Here is an 18,592-nt window from a genome sequence, read left to right as displayed (position 1 = left end):
GTATTATAGTAGTTATATACTTGTATATAGGACCAGTATTATAGTAGTTATATTCTTGTATATAGGAGCAGTAGTATAGTAGTTATATTCCTGTATATAGGAGCAGTATTATAGTAGTTATATTCCTGTATATAGGGGGCAGTATTATAGTAGTTATATTCTTGTATATAGGAGCAGTATTATAGTAGTTATATTCTTGTATATAGGAGCAGTATTATAGTAGTTATATCCCTGTATATAGGGGGCAGTATTATAGTAGTTATATACCTGTATATAGGAGCCGTATTATAGTAGTTATATTCTTGTATATAGGAGCAGTATTATAGTAGTTATATTCCTGTATATAGGAGCAGTATTATAATAGTTATATTCCTGTATATAGGTAGCAGTATTATAGTAGTTATATTCTTGTATATAGGAGCAGTATTATAGTAGTTATATTCTTGTATATAGGAGCAGTATTATAGTAGTTATATTCTTGTATATAGGAGCAGTATTATAGTAGTTGTATCCCTGTATATAGGGGGCAGTATTATAGTAGTTGTATCCCTGTATATAGGGGGCAGTATTATAGTAGTTATATACCTGTATATAGGAGCTGTATTATAGTAGTTATAGTCTTGTATATAGGGGCAGTATTATAGTAGTTATATTCTTGTATATAGGAGCAGTATTATAGTAGTTATATTCTTGAATATAGGAGCAGTATTATAGTAGGTATATTCCTGTATATAGGGGGCAGTATTATAGTAGTTATAGAGTACAAACCCTCTCTCCATCCAGGAATAGGTGCACCTTGAATATCATGACATCATTAATGTCTATGTCTTCATTCCTATAAAGTATCTGGAATATCCGACTATATACAACATTATCGTAGACACACGGGGAAAATGCTCCAGGGTCATCTGCAAAATAAAGAAAATGATAGATATAAAATAATGCACAAACCATATAAAGTATCACTGTATATAGAGAGAATGGGTTATGTTCATCTCTTCCTCTTTTCGGTACGTTACTGCCCACTTGGTGAATTTCCAGTTAAAAGACAAATCTGTAGCCAACCATGATAACTTGAGTATTTCCAGCTAGAATCACTTAACAGGCTGTCAGGAATGTGACTTTGCGCTCCTCGGTCCGTACTGGGCGACCGAGGAAGCGCTGAGCCTCTGGTTGTTTTTTGTTTGCAGTCCTGTCTGAATGCTGTCTTAGTTTCCCAGCCACACCCGCATTGCCTGTTACACTCTGGCAGTGCAGGGGTTACTCCTTATAGACCTGTCCAGCTGAGCTGGGTGCTGGGTTCAGGGCTGATCCAATCAAGTGCTGGACCCAGTCCCTGATTCCAGATAAAAAAAGCAGCAGGCTCTTCATTTCCCTGCTGGCTATTGAGTGTTACTCAGCTAAGCGCTTCAGCTCTCCTGGTTCTGTTACTTCTGTTGCCTGACCTATTGCTTGATCTTCCAACCTGCTTTGTCTGCTGCCTGCCCTGACCTCCTTGTCTGTCTCTGACTCTTCTTCTGCCTTACGTTTTTGTACCTCGCTGACCGCCGTTGCTGACCCGGACCGTAGACTTTGCATTATTGTGTTTGTTTCGTCTGTCTTGTTTTGTGTATCACTTGGTGTAGGACAGGGACTGACACCGTGGTTGTCCACGGCCGTTTAGGGCCGTTGAGGCAAGTAGGTAGGATCAGAAGGTGGGTTCTAGTGGTTAGGGCTCACTGTCTTGTTCTGTTCCCCACCTACGTCCGGCGAGTTTGTGACAGAATAGCCAGCCTGAAAGAAGATTTTTGGGTCACCTGCATCATGGACCCTATGAACACCCTGGTGACCCAGATGCAGGGTCTGAATACGTTGGTTCAGACCCTTGCTGAGCGTGTGCAGGAACAAGAGTCCTTGCCCAGGCAGATGTGTCTGACCCCCCCGCAGGCTCCTGAACCCCCAGTGCAGCTCCCTGAGAAATTTAAGGGGGACAGGAAAAATTTCCGGACCTTTCGGGAGGGGTGCAGATTATTTTTTCGGCTACGTCCCCGCTCCTCCGGAGATGAGACCCAGAGGGTGGGCATTATTATGTCCCTCCTGCAGGGCCCACCCCAAGAATGGGCATTCTCACTACCTTCTGACTCCCCTGATTTAATGACCGTTGACAGATTTTTTTTAGCCTTGGGCCTTCTGTATGATGACCCAGACCGAGCAGCAGAGGCAGAGCGCCAATTGACGACACTCAGACAGGGTAAGAGACCAGTGGAAGAATACTGTGCTGACTTTAGGCAGTGGTGTGTACCCTCTACTTGGAATGACCCAGCTCTGCGTTTCCAGTTTCGTGCGGGCTTGTCTGACCAACTGAAGGACTTGTTAGTAGCCTATCCTAATCCTGAGACTCTGGAGGAAACTATGACCTTAGCCATACGGGTAGATAGGCGTATGCGGGACAGACGCAAAGAGAGAGAAACGTCTAAATTCCCTTCTGGTTCATGTCCTTTGACCTTACCTCCTAAACCTTCTTCTTCCTCTCCTGTGTCCCCTCCGCAAGACGAACCTATGCAGATCGGGTCAACTGACGCCAAGGCCAGACGTGCATATCGCCTCCAGAACCATCTGTGTCTCTACTGTGGCAAAGCGGGGCATCAAGTACGACAATGTACCGCTAGACCTGGTTCACCGCCGGAAAACTTCAGCGCCTGAATGATTATCGAGGGGGTCATTCAGGTGCACAGGTAACCTTCGACAAGAAAAAGAAGTTGTTGTTGCCTATTTCTTTGACTTTGGGAGATAAATTTATCTCGGGATATGCCCAGGTTGACTCTGGGGCTTCTGCTAACTTTATTAATACTGTTTTCTGGTCTGGTCTGGGGGCATGTCCACTTCAGCTTAAATGTCCGTTGAATGTGACTGGAGCGGACTCTGCCCCTTTTGCTCAGGGTAATATACGCTACATTACCCCCCATCTTGAGGTAAAGGTGGGATCAGTTCATTTTGAAAAGCTTGACTTTTTGCTTATGGAAAATTTGTCTGCTGATATTATTCTGGGGTTACCCTGGTTGGACCAGCATAACCCCGTGTTTGACTGGCCCAACAGGGAACTGGTTCGATGGGGACCAGAGTGTGCTCCTCATTGTATTTCTTTGTCGCTTGCTGAATGTTCTTCTGATGATGGGGAGATTCCGGAGTTTCTGCTTGATTATGCTGATGTGTTTGATGAGAGATCGGTGGATGGATTACCTCCCCATCGTCCCTATGATTGCACTATTGACTTGATACCAGGGTCTAAGTACCCTAAGGGTAGAATATTTAATTTGTCCTGTCCAGAAAGAGAGGCTATGCGAGATTATATCAAGGATAGCTTGCGTAAAGGTCACATCCGTCCCTCCTCTTCTCCCATGGGGGCGGGATTCTTTTTTGTGGGTAAAAAAGATGGTGGTCTACGCCCCTGTATTGATTATCGAGAATTGAATAAGATCACTGTGAAAAATCAACACCCTCTGCCTCTCATTCCAGACTTGTTTAACCAAATTGTGGGAGCCAAATGGTTCTCTAAGATTGATTTGCGGGGAGCATACAACCTAATAAGAGTAAAGGAGGGAGACGAGTGGAAGACTGCCTTTAATACTCCTGAGGGACATTTCGAATACCTCGTTATGCCCTTTGGATTATGTAATGCTCCGGCAGTCTTCCAACATTTTGTTAATGACGTGTTCCGTGAACATCTGGGTCGTTTTTTGGTGGTATATCTAGATGATATTTTGATATTTTCTCCTGATTGGTGCTCTCATGTTCAGCATGTTCGTACTGTGTTAGAATTGCTAAGGCAAAATCACCTCTGCGCCAAGCTGTCAAAATGCCAGTTTGGGATACAGGAGGTCTCATTCTTAGGGTATAAGATCACCTCCAACTCATTTTGTATGGACCCCCTTAAAGTGACAGCCATTGAAAATTGGGAGCGACCCAGTAGCCTTAAGGCCCTACAAAGGTTCCTGGGATTCGCCAATTACTATAGAAAGTTCATCAAGGGTTTTTCTGTTATTGCTAAACCATTAACTGATCTAACCAAAAAGGGGGCAGACCTGGTTAATTGGAGTCCTGAGGCTATCCTGGCATTTGACAAGCTTAAGAGGTGTTTTGCTGAAGCTCCTGTGTTAACTCAGCCTGACTTTGAACAACCCTTTGTCATTGAAGTTGACGCATCTGAGGTTGGGGTAGGAGCAGTTCTCTCACAAGGTTCAGAGACCCTCACCAACCTCAGACCCATAGCCTACTTTTCTAGGAAGTTCTCCAAAGCCGAAAGCAACTATGACATAGGTAACAGAGAACTTCTGGCCATTAAATTAGCCTTTGATGAATGGAGACATTTTCTGGAAGGGGCTAAACATAGAATTAAGGTGTTAACAGATCATAAGAATCTGATATATTTGGATAAAGCCAAACGTCTCACTCCTCGTCAGGCCAGATGGGCTTTGTTCTTTACACGATTTAATTTTGAAATTTCTTTTCGACCTGGGTCTAAAAATGTTAAAGCTGACGCCTTATCGCGCAGCTTTGACATCGACACGGTTCCCAGGGAGCAACCAGAGACCATCCTGTCACCCGGGGTGGTGGTGGCCACTTTGCAACCCGATCTGGCAGCTCGGATTGCGGAATCTCAGTCTCTGGCTCCCCGGAACACTCCTGAGTCTAAACTGTTTGTTCCTCCAAACCTTCGCCTTAAGGTTTTGGAGGAGATTCATAATTCTGTGTTGGCTGGTCACCCGGGAATTGCAGGTACTAAGTACTTACTCTCACGGCATTATTGGTGGCCTTCATGGGCAAGAGATGTCAAATCATTTGTCGACGCCTGTGAAACTTGCGCCAGATCCAAGGTTCTGCGTAGACTACCTGAAGGTCTCCTCCATCCCCTTCCGGTGCCTACCAGACCTTGGACTCATATTTCTATGGATTTTATTACCGATTTGCCACCCTCTAAGGGAAAAACAGTCATTTGGGTGGTTGTTGACAGATTTTCTAAGATGTGTCACCTTATTCCCCTACGTAAGCTCCCTAATGCTCGTACCTTGGCTACATTGTTCATAAACCATATCTTACGTTTGCATGGTGTTCCAGAAAATGTAGTTTCTGACAGGGGGGTACAATTTGTCTCCAGATTTTGGAGAGAATTTTGTGGTCGGCTGGGCATCTCATTATCCTTTTCGTCGGCTTTTCACCCACAATCTAATGGCCAGACAGAAAGGGTGAACCAATCTCTGGAACAATTTTTGAGGTGTTTTGTTGCAGGGAGCCAAGATAAATGGAGAGAGTTTCTATCCTTAGCGGAATTTGCTCTAAATAATCGTGAAAATCAGTCACTCAAGATGTCGCCATTTTATTGTAATTATGGCTTTAATCCCAGATATTCTTCTGTACATGCGTCAGAGTCCGTAAACCCTTCGGCCGAAGGTATTTATTCTAAACTGTGCACAGTTTGGGCCCAAGCTCTTCAGAACTTGGTCAAAGCCCAAGAGACAGCTAAGAAACAGGCGAACAAAAGACGCATATCTGGTCCAGATTACGGTATAGGAGAAAAGGTATGGCTCTCAACTAAAAACTTGAAATTGAAGGTTCCCTCTGGTAAACTAGCACCCAAGTACATTGGTCCATACGTTATCACAGAGATCATTAATCCTGTTTCATTCAGATTACGATTACCTGGGTCTATGAGAATTCACAATGTATTTCATAAGTCTCTTCTCAAAAAATATGTTAATCCTGTGCTTCCTTCAGTCCTCCCTGCTCCTCTGGTCATCCAGGGGGAGCTGGAGTTTGAAGTGGACAGGATATTGGACTCTCGTCAAATTCAAAATTCCATCCAATATCTTGTCCAGTGGAAGGGATATGGTCCTGAAGAAAATACGTGGGTTGCCAGTAAGGATATACATGCCCCACGTCTCATCCGGAAGTTTCATGACCATAACCCCTCTAAACCGGGTCCTTTAAATAAGGGTCCTGAGGCCCCTCATAAGAGGAGGGGTACTGTCAGGAATGTGACTTTGCGCTCCTCGGTCCGTACTGGGCGACCGAGGAAGCGCTGAGCCTCTGGTTGTTTTTTGTTTGCAGTCCTGTCTGAATGCTGTCTTAGTTTCCCAGCCACACCCGCATTGCCTGTTACACTCTGGCAGTGCAGGGGTTACTCCTTATAGACCTGTCCAGCTGAGCTGGGTGCTGGGTTCAGGGCTGATCCAATCAAGTGCTGGACCCAGTCCCTGATTCCAGATAAAAAAAGCAGCAGGCTCTTCATTTCCCTGCTGGCTATTGAGTGTTACTCAGCTAAGCGCTTCAGCTCTCCTGGTTCTGTTACTTCTGTTGCCTGACCTATTGCTTGATCTTCCAACCTGCTTTGTCTGCTGCCTGCCCTGACCTCCTTGTCTGTCTCTGACTCTTCTTCTGCCTTACGTTTTTGTACCTCGCTGACCGCCGTTGCTGACCCGGACCGTAGACTTTGCATTATTGTGTTTGTTTCGTCTGTCTTGTTTTGTGTATCACTTGGTGTAGGACAGGGACTGACACCGTGGTTGTCCACGGCCGTTTAGGGCCGTTGAGGCAAGTAGGTAGGATCAGAAGGTGGGTTCTAGTGGTTAGGGCTCACTGTCTTGTTCTGTTCCCCACCTACGTCCGGCGAGTTTGTGACACAGGCAACATAGGAAACACTACATGTATGAGCTACACTGGTTGTATTATTTCTAATGCCCGTATCATGGTGGGTCTTACCAGTGCTGTATGGCTGTCATGTTGTCTTGGCCGAAACAGGCTTCAGCTACAACAAAAGGTATAATATGCAAAATGCAAAAATGCAATTCAGGTATATAGCAGTGTCATTTCTGATAACTGTAAACTCGTAACAATACATATAAATTGCAAAAAAAAAAAACTGAATTTTTCTCTGTGTGTATTCTGGTCAGGTAAAATACACTTTGAATCATTCCCCCTCCTGGAGACTAACAATTCGATCCATACTTGTTATTAGAAATGAGCGAAGCAATCTGACAAATCAGGTGTTAAATTCGCCTTGTTGAGATTTGCGAATTCCACATTCGTTCGCTGTAATTCCGCATTTGCTCTTTAATCATTCATTGTAATTCCACATTGTTCCTTCTTTTGCTGGCATCAGTTGGAGTAAACGATCACAGTTACAAACGTTATGACGATCGTATCTAACGACTATTGTTCTGTCTGAGATTCGTTTATTCGCGAACATTCGCAAATTTGCAAAAATATTTGCGAACTTCGCTAATCTCTACTTGTTATATTCTTTTTCCCAGTTCTGAGCTGCTGCTTTCTGCTGAAGACAATAAAATCTGTACAAGAGCTGTTCTCTCCATCTCCCCCTCCTGCCCCCTCATTTCGGAGACGGCTCATGTAAGCAGTGTCCCTGGCCGGCTGTCTCTGCTCTCTGTAATGCGGGAAAGGTTAATCTAAGGTCAGGTTGCTGGTGACCTCACTGTGATTAACCTTCCCAGCACTACAGAGTGCAGAGACAGATGGCCAGGGATACTGCTTACATTGGAAGGCTCGTACGGCAAACAGCTCTCTCTTCTGACCTTCACTTAGACTTGAACATTTGGCCCGACCAACAGTGTGTGAGGTCAAAGGATTGGGCAGCTTTATTCCAACATGCCCCATCCGACTTTACCCAGCTTCTGCCACTGGGGGAGAATTGGCTGTCCACCTATACTTTAAATGTCAGCCAGTCATTGCTGTCATTTTCATTGCTGAAATCAGAGGGTTTTTCTAAGACGTAGCTAATGTTTATGGCCTAACAGGAGCATGGGTTATGGTGGGTGGAGGAAGGGTGCTACAAACCACCTTGGCTGTAGTCCCTCTTGTGGCCACTAGTGTTGGGCAAACTTGTCGAACTATTCGAGACTGGGCCACCTTCTCTGAACATAAATGCAACTCCCATCGGCTGAAGAGATCGGATTCTCTAGGGTTGTCAGGAAAACAAGGATAGCCTATGACTGTATACATGTTTTTCCCAGGACTGCATCCAACTTCTCCAGGCACCGGGTTTCAAATGCTGAGTGTTCAGGTTTGGAGAACATTGCCGAAAATAAATAAATCGACAAGTATGCTCAACACTAGTGACAACCTAGGAAGCAAGATAGTTAAGATTGCCTAGACTAGCGGCACCTTTATTATTGGGACCAGAAGACATATGACGCCATTGGCTCTGCTTCATCTGTATATAAGTGTATGCGCCGAGCAATAACTCCAAGCACATGGTGACGCACAAGGACCAAAGATGAAATATTCAAGTCACTGTTATCACCTCTGGGCAATTCCCCATCTGGAGACTGTGTGGTGGTTATCGGCACCATGCTCCCGCCATTCTGCACATCCTCCATTGACGTTCCAGCATGTTCAGCCTCTGATGTATTCCCACCAGCAGCTTTCCCCGACTTGGCGTCACGGATGCAGAATGACTGGAAGGGCGATGAAGCTGCTCACCGCTACTTAATTAAAAGAGTATACATATGACTCCAGGGTACGTCTGAAGTTAACCGACTCTTGTTAGACGAATTGGGGTTCGTTATTTTTTTTCTAATTATCCCTTTGACTGGAGACTTAGAGATTTTACATTGTGCTCAAGGTCAAAACAAAATGATTTCCATTAAAATAGTTAAGATACTGGAGATATGAGATTAAAGGGGTAGTTCACAAAAAAAAAAAAAAAAAAAAAAAAAAAATATATATATATATATATATATATATATATTATTTTTTTTATTTTTTTTATTTTTTTTCGAATCAACTGGTGCCAAAGATCTGTAATTTACTTCTATTAAAAAAGTCTTGCAGTACTTATCAGCTGCTGTATGTCCTGCATGAAGTGGTGTCTTCTCTCCAGTCTGACACAATGTTCTCTGCTGCCACCTCTGTCCATGTCAGGAACTGTCCAGAGCAGCAGCACATATGGGAGAGGGAGGAATCCCTGTACCTATACATTCTATGAGCGGTGAGGTATTTGCTTATCTAAAGGGGTATTTTTTGCCTCCAGAAAATAATGAAAAATGTCCTTAATTTGCATACGGTCACCGCCTTTCGGTTGCGCATATTTTAAAGTGACAGTTTGCTACCTTTAAAGAGGTACTCCAGCTAAATGTTCTTTCAAATCAACTGGTGTCAGAAAGTGCCAGAGATTTGTAATTTGCTTCTATTAAAGATCTCCAGCCTTCCAGTACTTATCAACTGCCGTATGTCCTGCAGGAAATGGTATATTCTTTCCAGTCTGACACAGTGCTCTCTGCTGCCACCTCTGTCCGTGTCAGGAAGTGTCCAGAGCAGCAGCAAATCCCCATAGAAAACCTCTCCTGCTCCCCTGACTGGAAAGAATACACCACTTCCTGCAGGACACACAGCAGCTGATAAGTACTGGAAGAAGTAAGAATATTCAATAGAAGTAATTTTTTCTTTTTTCTGGAGTACCCCTTTAAGAATTTTACATGCACAGACATAGTATGGACCGTTAGATTGTCCCACCCCTCCCTTCTTTGGCCATTCTGAGAAGTAAGAATCATCTTGACCTCCTTTAGTTCCTGAATGTCACAGCGGAGTCCTCCCGGCCTCACGTCTTCTCCCCGACTCCACGACGTGAGAGCTTTGATTGCTCAAGTAAATCATAAACTGATTAAATGGCCGAGTCGCTGTGAGATGATAATCCATCAGGATCTGGCTCCACTCCAATAGCCGCATAAGCATATTGCATTTATGGACAGCATGTGTTTATCTAAGTAATGGGGGATTAAGGAGGTCTGCGAGGACGGTTCGGCCCTGCCGAGAGTCCTAGTCACATATTGCGGCTAAATCAGGCCATGGACTTATTCGACATTTTCTTCCCTTTTAACACTTGAATTTGGATGAAGATCTTTGGTTTTACGGAACTGTTGTCGAAATCTCCCACTTACTGCACCGAGACTGTGATGTGCATGCGGTCGCATCGTGGTGAAGGAACAATTGTGATGACAGGTTCAGGGGACCAAAGCTCTCAGAGCAGGGCGAGCCATATGGTGGATAATGCCGCCATGTGTTATCCTCTACCCATAATGTCTCCTGTCATCGGATTACCAACATTTAATGGGGTTTTCCTATGTTCAACACTCATTTGTAGTCATTCCGCAATTGCAACCAGTGGCGTGTTTTTTTCCGTAATATATACTGTAGTTCACCATAGAATACCAAACCTAGTCTGATGCATCCATATAGTATAGTGCCAAAATAACACTGCTATACAGTATAGTGCCAATATAACACTGCTATACAGTATAGTGCAAAATAACACTGCCATATAGTATAATGCCAAAATAGCACTGCCTTATAGTATAGTGCCAAAATAACACTGCTATATAGTATAGTGCCAAAATAACACTGCTATATAGTATAGCACCAAAATAACACTGCTATATAGTATAGTGCAAAATAACACTGCTATACAATACAGTGCAAAAATAACACTGCTATACAATACAGTGCAAAAATAACACTGCTATACAATACAGTGCCAAAATAACACTGCCATATAATATGGAATGTGCTGGCTAACTGAAAAGGGGGTATCTAATTTGGAGGTACAGTCTACTCACAGTGGTGGGGGTGGTGTCTAATCACCTGGAGGATTACCAGGGAGATTACTGCTGGGAAAGGGGGTGGCTGCATGGGGAATACATACTGGGGGGATTACCTACATGAGATGATGCTGGAGGGGATGCCTACATGGAGGATGCTACTTTTTTTTGGGGGGGGGGGGGTCCTGCCCAGAAAGGTCTAAATACTAGATAGATGCACAGAGGGGAGTCTAACTTCTATATGAGGGCACACAGGTAGGGTCTATCTTCTATATGGAGGAACAAGGGGGGATAATCTACTATGTAAGGTAGGTGCTTGGGAAGAGTACAAGTAGTAATGCTTTGTAGTAGGTAGAGAGAAGAGGAGAGGAAGTTGCCAGAGGAGCCCTGCCCAATGTAGACCTTGTACTCTGCTTGAACTATAGTGAAGCTATATATGAGTAGTGAAGTGATACTCGTACTCACGTTTAGACTAAGTCTGACCAGACAGAGAGCATAAGGGTCTTGAGTAAGCTCCTTCATCTGGGGATTTTGAAGACGTACCTCCTGCTTCTTGCAGTGTTTTTAGAAAAGAGAATAGTCCCTCAGCAATTGCTGGGGTTCCTGGCGTGGGTTAGGGTGTTCCTTGGTGTCTGCTCTCCCCTACTTTAGCTTAGCACTGCATAGTTAAAGTAGTTTTTTGACTGAAGAATAGAGTCTTTTGCTGCATACAGTATGTGCTTGGTTCCTGTCAGGGGTCCTGGCATAAGCCAGGCCCTGGCTTAACTACAGCAGGAACTTGGTTTGGTTGTGTCCTCTCTCACTGAGAAACTAGCTAAGACTAAATCCACTTCCTCCTACAGGGATGTTTGTTTACCCTCCTGTGAGTGGTTGGGATGACTGTGTGCTGAGAGAGGCAGAAGGGGATAGGATAGAAGAAAAGAGCACCTGTGATAGGTCAGCACATAACACGTGTTACAAATCACTTAATCCATAACCGTCCTTCATCTGTGCAATAGTAATAATAAATATAAAAAATACTGACACCTAGTGGGGAAACTTAGAATACCTCATCCAACACTTATTTAACTTTAGGGCAGGTGCATAAGAGAAACACTAGTAGTGGGACGCCACAATACATTATAAAATTGTCTATATTATAATAAAAACATCTGACAAAAAGTCTCTCTTAGCCTCTATATGAAATCTGGGAGAAAACGTACAGTAAAGCCCCATGCACTTCTATGGGAGCCCCATTATGGCTCACTGCAATAAAGAGAATAAAAGGGGTTATATAGGATTAGAGAAACATAGCTTTTTTTCATCCACAAACAGCGCCACTCAGGTTTTGTGTGGTATTGCAACTATTGGAACTGAGCTGCAATATCACACACAAACTGAGGACATGAGTGGGGCTGTTTAATCCTTTATAGCCTCTTTAATACAGCGTGTGTATAAGGCCTAAGGGCTCGGCCACACTAGCGTTTTTCTTTGTTTATAATGGATCCATCTATATTAATTAAACGGATGAGCATAAACTGATCAGCAGACTGATGCAAACTGATTGCAAAATGTTCATCTTTTTTAATGGTCTGTTTGTATTTTGGCTTAAAAAAACTGACTTTTGTACATCCGTTTGCATCAGTCGGCATCTGTTTTTCTATCCGTTTATTTTTCTTCTTTGGTTTCTTGCTGCTTCTGCGCATGCTCAGTGCAAAATCGGATGAAAAAAACGGATGTGAACAGAAATACCTTCCGTTTTAGATCCGTCCTCATTGACTACAATGTAAAAAAAAACGGAAGTGCACTTTCCGTTCGTGGTCCGTTTTTTTTAAGCGGAAAGAAAAATACTGCAAACACTATTTTTTCTTCCGTTCAAAAAAACGGATCTTGAACGGATTGCATGCAAACGGAGCACACTAAAATATCATGGGAATCTATGGGGATTTTAGCAGATCCGACAGTTTCCATTTTGCTTACTCCAAAACGGAAAAGGTAGACGGAATGGTGCCAGATAGTCAAACGCTGATGTGAACGTAGCCTAAGACTAATGGAAAGTGCTTGTGTAACCTAGACAGCACCCCATGTGGTAAAATGTGGTATTGCAGTTACAAAGTAGCAATTATTTTATTAGCAATATATGGTATGCCATGAGATAGATAGATAGATAGATAGATAGATAGATAGATAGATAGATAGATAGATAGATAGGAGATAGATAGATAGATAGATAGGAGATAGATAGATAGATAGATAGATAGATAGATAGATAGATAGATAGATAGATAGATCCCTTGGTTATATACCTGTAGGTCCTACAAGTGAGGCAGTCAGCTTGTGAGGAGTCCTGGATGTTATTTTCAGTGCAGCTCTTACATGATAATACCTGGGAGAAAGGAAGAATATTTTTAAAGTGTATTCGGGAATAAAAAATATATATTTAAATTAAAGACACCTATGAAAAAGAAGTTGAGATACTGTATAATAGATAGATAATAGATAGGAGATAGATAGATAGATAGATAGATAGGAAGTGACACAGCTACAGGCCCACCATTTGTCAGGGCTCACACATCTTATCATGGATACGGTATATACTCACCCTCTCTGGAATAAGTCAACATTGTGGAATTTATGAAGCTCCACGGAGAACTCCACTGTCCCCTGTACCTCAGACATTGTATTATCAGGTCATCACCTGGAGAGGGAAACAGGAGGGAGAGAAGAAATGTCATCAATAATAAAGGTATGAAATCCTTGTTACTATATTAGAGAGTGGTCAGGTAATACAGCCTGGAGTGTTCTTACATATTAGAGAGTGATCAGGACTGCTCTCCTATATTAGAGAGTGATCAGATAATAAAGTCTGTAGTGTTCTCTCTTATTAGAGAGTGGTCAGGTAATACAGCCTGCAGTGTTCTTATATATTAGAGAGTGATCAGGTAATAAAGCCTGGACTGCACCCGGAGGACCTCCACCAATCTCCGGTGTCCTATAATGGCGCCATGTTATATACTCCTCTATGTATATATACAGGATATATATATTTGCCCTCAAGCACCTCGATGGAAATGAAGAGACCGGCTGTCATTGGAGAGCGGCCAAAATCAATGTTGCTTCATTAGAATAAAAGAAGCGGCGTTTGTCATCCAGCTAATAAGGCCGTCCATGGCGCCGCTCATCGTCATATCAAGATATCAAGATGTGTTATCTGCCGCGTCCCCATAGACTGAAGGTGAGCAAGTTATTACTGTGCACACAACACGCTGTAAGACCTTGTACTAATATCCAGAACAGCATGGTGGACATAACATAGCAGCTTCTATCGGGCCCGGCAGCTGTGGTGTGTGTGTGTGTGTGTATATATATATATATATATATATATATATATATATATATATATATATATATATATATATATATATATATATGCAGGAAGTGATGTAGTCTCACCAGTCTGACACAGTGCTCTCTGCTGCCACCTCTGTCCATGTCAGGAACTGTCCAGAGCAGAAGAGGTTTTCTATGGGGATTTGCTGCTGCTCTGGACAGTTCCTGACATGGACAGAGGTGGCAGCAGAGAGCACTGTGTCAGACTGGAGAGAAGACACCACTTCATGCAGGACATACAGCAGCTGATAAGTACTGGAAGACTAAAGATTTTTAAACAGAATTAAATTACAACTCTGTATAACTTTCTGTCACTGGTTGATTTGAGAGGAAAAACATTTTTGCGAGTTTCTGCTTTAAAAAAACCAACATTTGATTCAGGAAATAAGAAATAAATAGAATGGTAGTAAGACAGCTGACTTCCCTCTATTAGAGGTAATGAGTAATCTTTCTCCCATATTTACAGTGATTATAAAATTGAGCGTTTGCTCCCGGAATACGTCTCGGAGTCATCGCTAATAAATTATCTAATTTGTGAAATTCTTTCCATGCGACGAGCGAGCGGAATCTGTAATTTTATCCATTTTCTCACTTGTAATTGAACAAAAAGCAAAGAAAACACTTTGTGCCGGAGTCTTGGAAGTGACAATAGGAGCGAGATTATTCATTACCCGACTGTCAAACAAATCCCCAGCAAGGCTGCATACTGGTTTAGAAATTAGAGAGGATTAGCATCTCTATGGGAAATACATTATGTGCTGGAAAAAACAAAAATCACATGAAAACTAATCTAAGATCAGGCAATAAGTATGTGCTTCACTTCATAATGCTCCCTACACTTATAGGCAGCAAAGTGGTATATAGCTGGACCTGATAGAATTGTATCCTGACAATGCTCTGTGAGCTCTACAGCCTGGACTCCAGACTTATATGTGGTGACCTGGTACGGGCACCTTAACTGTTATTGCACCTGAGTAAGGTAACTGCCTTGGGTTCACACATCTGGGATGAGGTATCCACTGTAGTTAGTGTTTTTCCCCACTAGGTGTCACTACTGTGTTTGTATGTAGCTTATTCTATGCACAACTGAGCTATACCAAAGGTTAACTATTTTATGTCACATGTTGTATTTTGCCCACTCACAGGTGCAGGTGTTTTCCCTACTTTCTTTAGCCTATCTTTTCAGCAGGTCCCTGCTGAAGCCAAGCCAGGGCCTCTGACAGGGACACAAGTAAGCAAGCAAGCAAGCCGCAGTTCTTTCCTATGAGCAACAGAACCACTATGCAGTGCTAAAGCTCAACAAGGGGAGAGAAGCCATAAAGGGAACACCTTGTCCATGCCAGGGACCTCTCTAAGGGTGCCTTCACACCTACCGACTCGCAGCGTTAATAATTTTGCAAGTCGGCTAGGTCCTGGGAGATCACTGTCATTACATACACGCAGCGGTCTGAACGACCGCTGTGTGTATGTTAATCTGCCGGCCGCTTAACCCCTTCTGATGCCGCCCGCCTCCCACTCCACTGTATACATTACCTGTCCTCGCTGCTCGGGGTCCTGGCGTCCTGCTCTCCCGCCCGGCCAATCAGTGGCTGCAGCAGGGCAACACACTGATTGGCCGGGCGTGAAAGCAGGACGCCGGGACCCCGTGGAGCGAGGAGGTATGTATACAGAGCGGAGCGAGAGGCGTCCGGCATCAGAAGGGGTTAAGCGGCCGGCAGATTTACATACACGCAGTGGTCGTTCAGACCACTGCGTGTATGTAATGACAGTGATCTGCCAGGACCTAGACGACTCGCAGCGTTATTAACGCTGCGAGTCGGTAGGGGTGAAGGCACCCTAAACGTACAGGACAGTTACCTCAGCAGTCACAGGAACTGACCCTAGTGGAAAGAAGGTACAGAAAGTCTATGTATTCCACTGCGCAGTGCAGGACAACTGGGAAATCTTGGGTGTCTGCTTATCCCAGATAACAAGGCCTGGGGCTCGTACTACACACCTAGGATGGGTAGCTAGTGGAAAGAAGGTACAAAAAGTCTATGTATTCCACTGCGCAGTGCAGGACAACTGGGAAGTCTTGGGTGTCTACTTATCCCAGATAACAAGGCCTGGGGCTCGTACTACACACCTAGGATGGGTAGCTCACAACTAGGGGGCAAAAGGCGGGAAGACTAGAGTTTGTACGTGAGTACGAGTGTTATAGGCAGAGTACACTTCTACATTGGACAAGGCCCCTCAGGCATTCCCTCTCCTATCCTCTCTCTCTACTACAAAGCACCTCCTCTCTACCTCAACCCCAAGCACCTACTGTAAGTAACTTTGTACTTTCTCTATTGTATTGCACTGGACTTTTTCTTTCTGTGCGGTTTCGATGCCAAACTGTCCGGGGTAAGTCCTGCACCTCTCCAGGCTACCATGACAAGTGCCCAAGTGACCCTGGACCCACTCAGCTACCACACCACTGTACCAGCTGACCCAGCAGGGGAACCACCGACTCCCTTAGGCACCGTGCCTCTACACAGATACACTAAGAGCTAGTCCTGCTCTCAGCTGTATCGAGTGTAGATAATGCTCTGTGAGCTCTACAGCCTGGACTCCAGACTGATACATTGTACATAGCTAGTCCTGCTCTCAGCTGTATCGAGTGTAGACAATGCTCTGTGAGCTCTACAGCCTGGACTCCAGACTGATACATTGTACATGGCTAGTCCTGCTCTCAGCTGTCTACAGTGCAGACAATGCTCTGTAAGCTCCAGACTGATACATTGTACATAGCTAGTCCTGCTCTCAGCAGTATCCAGTGTAGACAATGCTCTGTGAGCTCCAGACTGATACATTGTACATAGCTAGTCCTGCTCCCAGCTGTATCGAGTGTAGATAATGCTCTGTGAGCTCAACAGCCTGGACTCCAGACTGATACATTGTACATAGCTAGTCCTGCTCTCAGCTGTATCCAGTGTAGACAATGCTCTGTGAGCTCCAGACTGATACATTGTACATAGCTAGTCCTGCTCCCAGCTGTATCGAGTGTAGATAATGCTCTGTGAGCTCTACAGCCTGGACTCCAGACTGATACATTGTACATAGCTAGTCCTGCTCCCAGCTGTATCCAGTGTAGACAATGCTCTGTGAGCTCCAGACTGATACATTGTACATAGCTAGTCCTGCTCCCAGCTGTATCCACTGTAGACAATGCTCTGTGAGCTCAGCTAATACATGTCTCCAATCTATGGGTTATACAAAGGTTAAACCATAAAGTTTTATTTCCGGACGTTTTTGCTATACCTTTGTCTCTATAAACTTACGTCCGGACTATAATAAAGGCTGAGCGCTCGGCGGGAGAAAATAGCGGGTTATCCTTCAGGAACATAAACCCGTTCCCAGCAGATTATAGGCCTGGCACATCTCCCCCACATTGCTGAGCGGCGGTCCTGTGCACACATCACACCTCTCCGCACGGTTACTCCACACAGCGGGGACCTTAGATCAGATCATAGCTATTTGCTTATCGGTTCACTTAATTGGGAATACAATTACCAAGACTGTGGTTACAATCCAGAGGAGCAGCTGCATCCGGAAGCTGCAGATGTGGGGAGCTGAGTGAGCAAAACCTAGCAGAGCTGAGTGGGTGCAATGTGCTGCATTGCATCATTTCTCATAGGAGTTCCAGTAAATCTACTAAAACAGGGGTGTCAAACTCAAATACACAGTGGGTTAAAATTAAAAACCTAGACAAAGTTGCGGGCCAACCATGATATTTATTGAAGTGCGAATGCGGCGGTCCTGGCACTGTCAGAGCAGCGTGCGGTGTGCCTGGCACTGTCAGTGGTGTGCGTCTCTTAGCCCTGTGCACTATGAAAAAGGGCATGATAAATTGCTATGATATGATTAAACCCCAACCATGTAATAGCCAACCCCCCGAAAATTGCCCCACATATTAGCCAGCCCTCCCAATAGTGCCCAAATAGTAGCCAGCCCCCCAAGTATCCCATTTAGTAGCCAGCCCTCCCCCATAGTCTCATATAGTAGCCAGCCCTTCCCAATAGTATCATATATATATAGTAGCCAGCCCTCCCCAATAGTCTCTTATATAGTAGCCAGCCCTCCCCAATAGTCTCTTATATAGTAGCCAGCCCTCCCCAATAGTATCTTATATAGTAGCCAGCGCTCCCCAATAGTCTCTTATATAGTAGCCAGCCCTCCCCAATAGTCTCTTATATAGTAGCCAGCCCTCCCCAATAGTATCTTATATAGTAGCCAGCCCTCCCCAATAGTCTCTTATATAGTAGCCAGCCCTCCCCAATAGTCTCATATAGTAGCCAGCCCTCCCCCATAGCCTCTTATATAGTAGCCAGCCCTCCCCAATAGTCTCTTATGTAGTAGCCAGCCCTCCCCCATAGTCTCTTATGTAGTAGCCAGCCCTCCCCAATAGTCTCTTATATAGTAGTCAGCCCTCCCCAATAGTCTCTTATATAGTAGCCAGCCCTCCCCAATAGTATCTTATATAGTAGCCAGCCCTCCCCAATAGTCTCTTATATAGTAGCCAGCCCTCCCCAATAGTCTCTTATATAGTAGCCAGCCCTCCCCAATAGTCTCTTATATAGTAGCCAGCCCTCCCCAATAGTCTCTTATATAGTAGC

The 18,592-nt window shown here is 44.2% G+C and overlaps 1 protein-coding gene across 2 annotated transcripts in view; it reads right to left on the bottom strand.

The window, feature by feature from the left end:
* Positions 1-18,592, bottom strand: part of FAM135B (family with sequence similarity 135 member B) — a 103,503-nt gene that overhangs the window by 46,999 nt on the left and 37,912 nt on the right. For both annotated transcript variants that reach the window (XM_069959813.1, XM_069959812.1), the window contains exons 2-4: positions 13,168-13,263; positions 12,872-12,951; positions 769-908 (exon numbers count right to left, since the gene is read on the bottom strand). In XM_069959813.1, the coding sequence (XP_069815914.1) occupies positions 769-908; positions 12,872-12,951; positions 13,168-13,244 (297 nt within the window). In that variant the 5' untranslated portion in view covers positions 13,245-13,263. The remainder of the gene's footprint in view (positions 1-768; positions 909-12,871; positions 12,952-13,167; positions 13,264-18,592) is intronic.

The sequence above is a fragment of the Dendropsophus ebraccatus genome, chromosome 2 (genome assembly GCF_027789765.1).
Source record: "Dendropsophus ebraccatus isolate aDenEbr1 chromosome 2, aDenEbr1.pat, whole genome shotgun sequence".
Classification (NCBI taxonomy): Eukaryota; Metazoa; Chordata; class Amphibia; order Anura; family Hylidae; genus Dendropsophus; species Dendropsophus ebraccatus.
This window is presented reverse-complemented; position numbering and strand designations above follow the sequence as displayed.